Source organism: Charadrius vociferus, unplaced genomic scaffold, assembly GCF_000708025.1.
Source record: "Charadrius vociferus isolate BGI_N301 unplaced genomic scaffold, ASM70802v2 scaffold266, whole genome shotgun sequence".
Taxonomy (NCBI): domain Eukaryota; kingdom Metazoa; phylum Chordata; class Aves; order Charadriiformes; family Charadriidae; genus Charadrius; species Charadrius vociferus.
The window spans coordinates 3,031,558-3,034,034 of record NW_009649114.1 but is presented as its reverse complement, the minus strand read 5'-3'; the positions used below and the strand labels follow the sequence as shown (position 1 = coordinate 3,034,034).

Sequence of the window (2,477 nt, the reverse complement as noted above, 5' to 3'; positions counted from 1 at the left end):
TCCTGCTGAGCATCAGCACCGCCAACCTCCCTTCTGCAAAGGAATCACAGCTTTTCCCCAGCACTCCAGTTCTCGAACACCACTCCCAAGTTCTCCACTCTGAAGGTCATGCAATGAGGCTGCTGGGCCAAAATCTGTCTTCATGTAACTTCCCTGACATCCAGAAACACAAGAAGTTGAAGGATTGGTTGTTGAGTTTTTTTGTTGCTGTTGTGCTTTTTCTCCAAAGCAAGAGGAATTCACTTAATTCATGAGCTTGTATCAGCTCAGGCTTAGATGCCAGCGTGCATCTGCATGTCTAGGCAGAGCTTCTCCGAGCTGAAAGTTGTGAGCTTACGAAAACGGTGTACTAAGAGTATATTCTCATCCTGTATTTACATTAGACACCGCTCCAAATTATTAGCTGTCAGTTGTGCTTTCCAGTTAGTGAGCAGGGGAGGCTCGGCTTAGCACGTTCACACCTCCCATCAGAACTGAGTATGCTCTTTTAATGGGCTCCCTGGCCTCTACTAAGTGTGTATTTCTTGTTGCTAACCAGATTAACAAATCTCAGCATCTTGTTGCTGCTTTCTGACATAAATTGAGAAGAGCGAGGCAAGCTTTGTCTGATGCCCTAAACAAGAAGGGCACTGCAGCGAAGTGAGTGTGAAAGGAGGAGTATCCCGACCAAGTTAGGTGGGAGCGTTGATCTGCTTGAGGCTCTTCAGAGGGACCTGGACAGGCTGGATCGATGGGCTGAGGCCAATAGTATGAGCTTCAACAAGGCCAAGTGCTGAGTCCTGCCCTTGGGTCAAACCAACCCCATGGAGGCTATACAGGCTTGGGGAAAAGCGGCTGGAAAGCTGCCCAAACAGCATCCTGGCCTGTATCAGGAATGGTGTGGCCAGCAGGGCTGGAGAAGTGATTGTCCCACTGTACTCAGCACTGGTGAGTCTGCTTCTTGAGTACTGTGTTTAATTTTGGGCGCCGCAGTATAAGAAGGACATTGAGGTGCTGGAGAGGGTCCAGAGAAGGGAAACAAAGCTGGTGAAGGGTCTTGAGAAAAAGTCTTATGAGGGGCGGCTGAGGGACTTGGCGTTGGTTAGTCTGAAGAAAAGGAGGCCGAGGGAAGACCTTATTGCTCTCTACAGCTACCTGAGAGGAGGTTGTAGAGAGCCGGCCATTGGTGTCTTCTCACAAGTTACAACTGATAGGACAAGAGGAAACGGCATCAAGTTGTGCCAGGGGAGGTTGAGGTTAGACATTAGGAAAAACTTCAACACTGAAAGGGTTATCAAAGACTGGAACTGTCTGCCCAGGGAAGTGGTTGAATCGCCATCCTTGGATGCATTTAAAAGCCGTCTAGATACGGTGCTCAGAGACATGGTTTAGAAGTGGGCCCTGTAGAGTTAGATAATGCTTGGACTTGATGATCTTAAAGGTCTTTTCCAGCCGTAACGATTCTATGATTCTATGATTCTAAGTTTTTAATATCGTGAAGGCACAGTTTAGCATCTCCAGCCTCCCGGTAGCAAGCGGTGGGTGTCCGCGCTGAGCTCTCCTGGAGTCCTCTCCAGCTCCCACTGGCTGCAGGTCCCGCTCCCGAGGGACCACCGTGTTTCCACCTCTCCGGTACTGTGCGTCGATCATAAAAACCGACAACGCGCAGACAGGCAGCACGCATTCATCACTACTTTTTCATTATCTTTAATTAAATTCTGATATTACGCCACAGTATTTCAGCTACTTTCATTACTTTCTTCATAGGCGGCAGCAGGAAAAAGCAATTACTGTACATCACTGCCTTGCCAAAATAAATTTTCAAGTCGACGCTTGGTTTTGCCTTTTTAGGCTGCAAAGTATGCAAGGAACCTCCTTCCCCGGCAAATATCCTGAAGACCCAGATCCTGATCCTGCCGAAAGCGGTGGCAAAGCTCCAGCCCGTGTGACGGGTGCCAATTAAACGGCTGTAACTTGGCAGTGACGAGAGGGATGAGGAAAATGTGTGTGCGTGGGGGGGTGGCAGGTGGCTGGGAAAGACACTTCTTTCTCCTCATAAATGTCCCTAAAAGCGTCAAAACATTGGTGTAGCTTGCTTGGAGTGAGGTGAGAGGTGCTCAAACCCCCCACCCCACCCCCCCGGCTTGTTCCTGATCAGGGGTCACGGCTGTAACTTGGCAGTGACGAGAGGGATGAGGAAAATGTGTGTGCGTGGGGGGGTGGCAGGTGGCTGGGAAAGACACTTCTTTCTCCTCATAAATGTCCCTAAAAGCGTCAAAACATTGGTGTAGCTTGCTTGGAGTGAGGTGAGAGGTGCTCAAACCCCCCACCCCACCCCCCCGGCTTGTTCCTGATCAGGGGTCTCCAGAGGGATGGGGCAGGGATGGCCGGCCCCAGATGTTGAGGCAGCTTTTTCCATCTGCTCTATCCATTTCTCCCCCCTGAGGTGAGCAACAACTCCCACCCGGCGCCATTGCCTGAGGAGACCCCTGACCTCC

The 2,477-nt window shown here is 50.4% G+C and overlaps 1 protein-coding gene across 1 annotated transcript in view; it reads left to right on the top strand.

The window, feature by feature from the left end:
- The window catches only part of MLN (motilin), a 9,266-nt gene extending 7,338 nt beyond the window's left edge, over nt 1-1,928 (top strand). The window contains exon 4 of the mRNA XM_009888313.1: nt 1,831-1,928. Coding sequence (XP_009886615.1) covers nt 1,831-1,928 — 98 coding nt within the window. The remainder of the gene's footprint in view (nt 1-1,830) is intronic.
- Nucleotides 1,929-2,477: the final 549 nt, after the last annotated feature.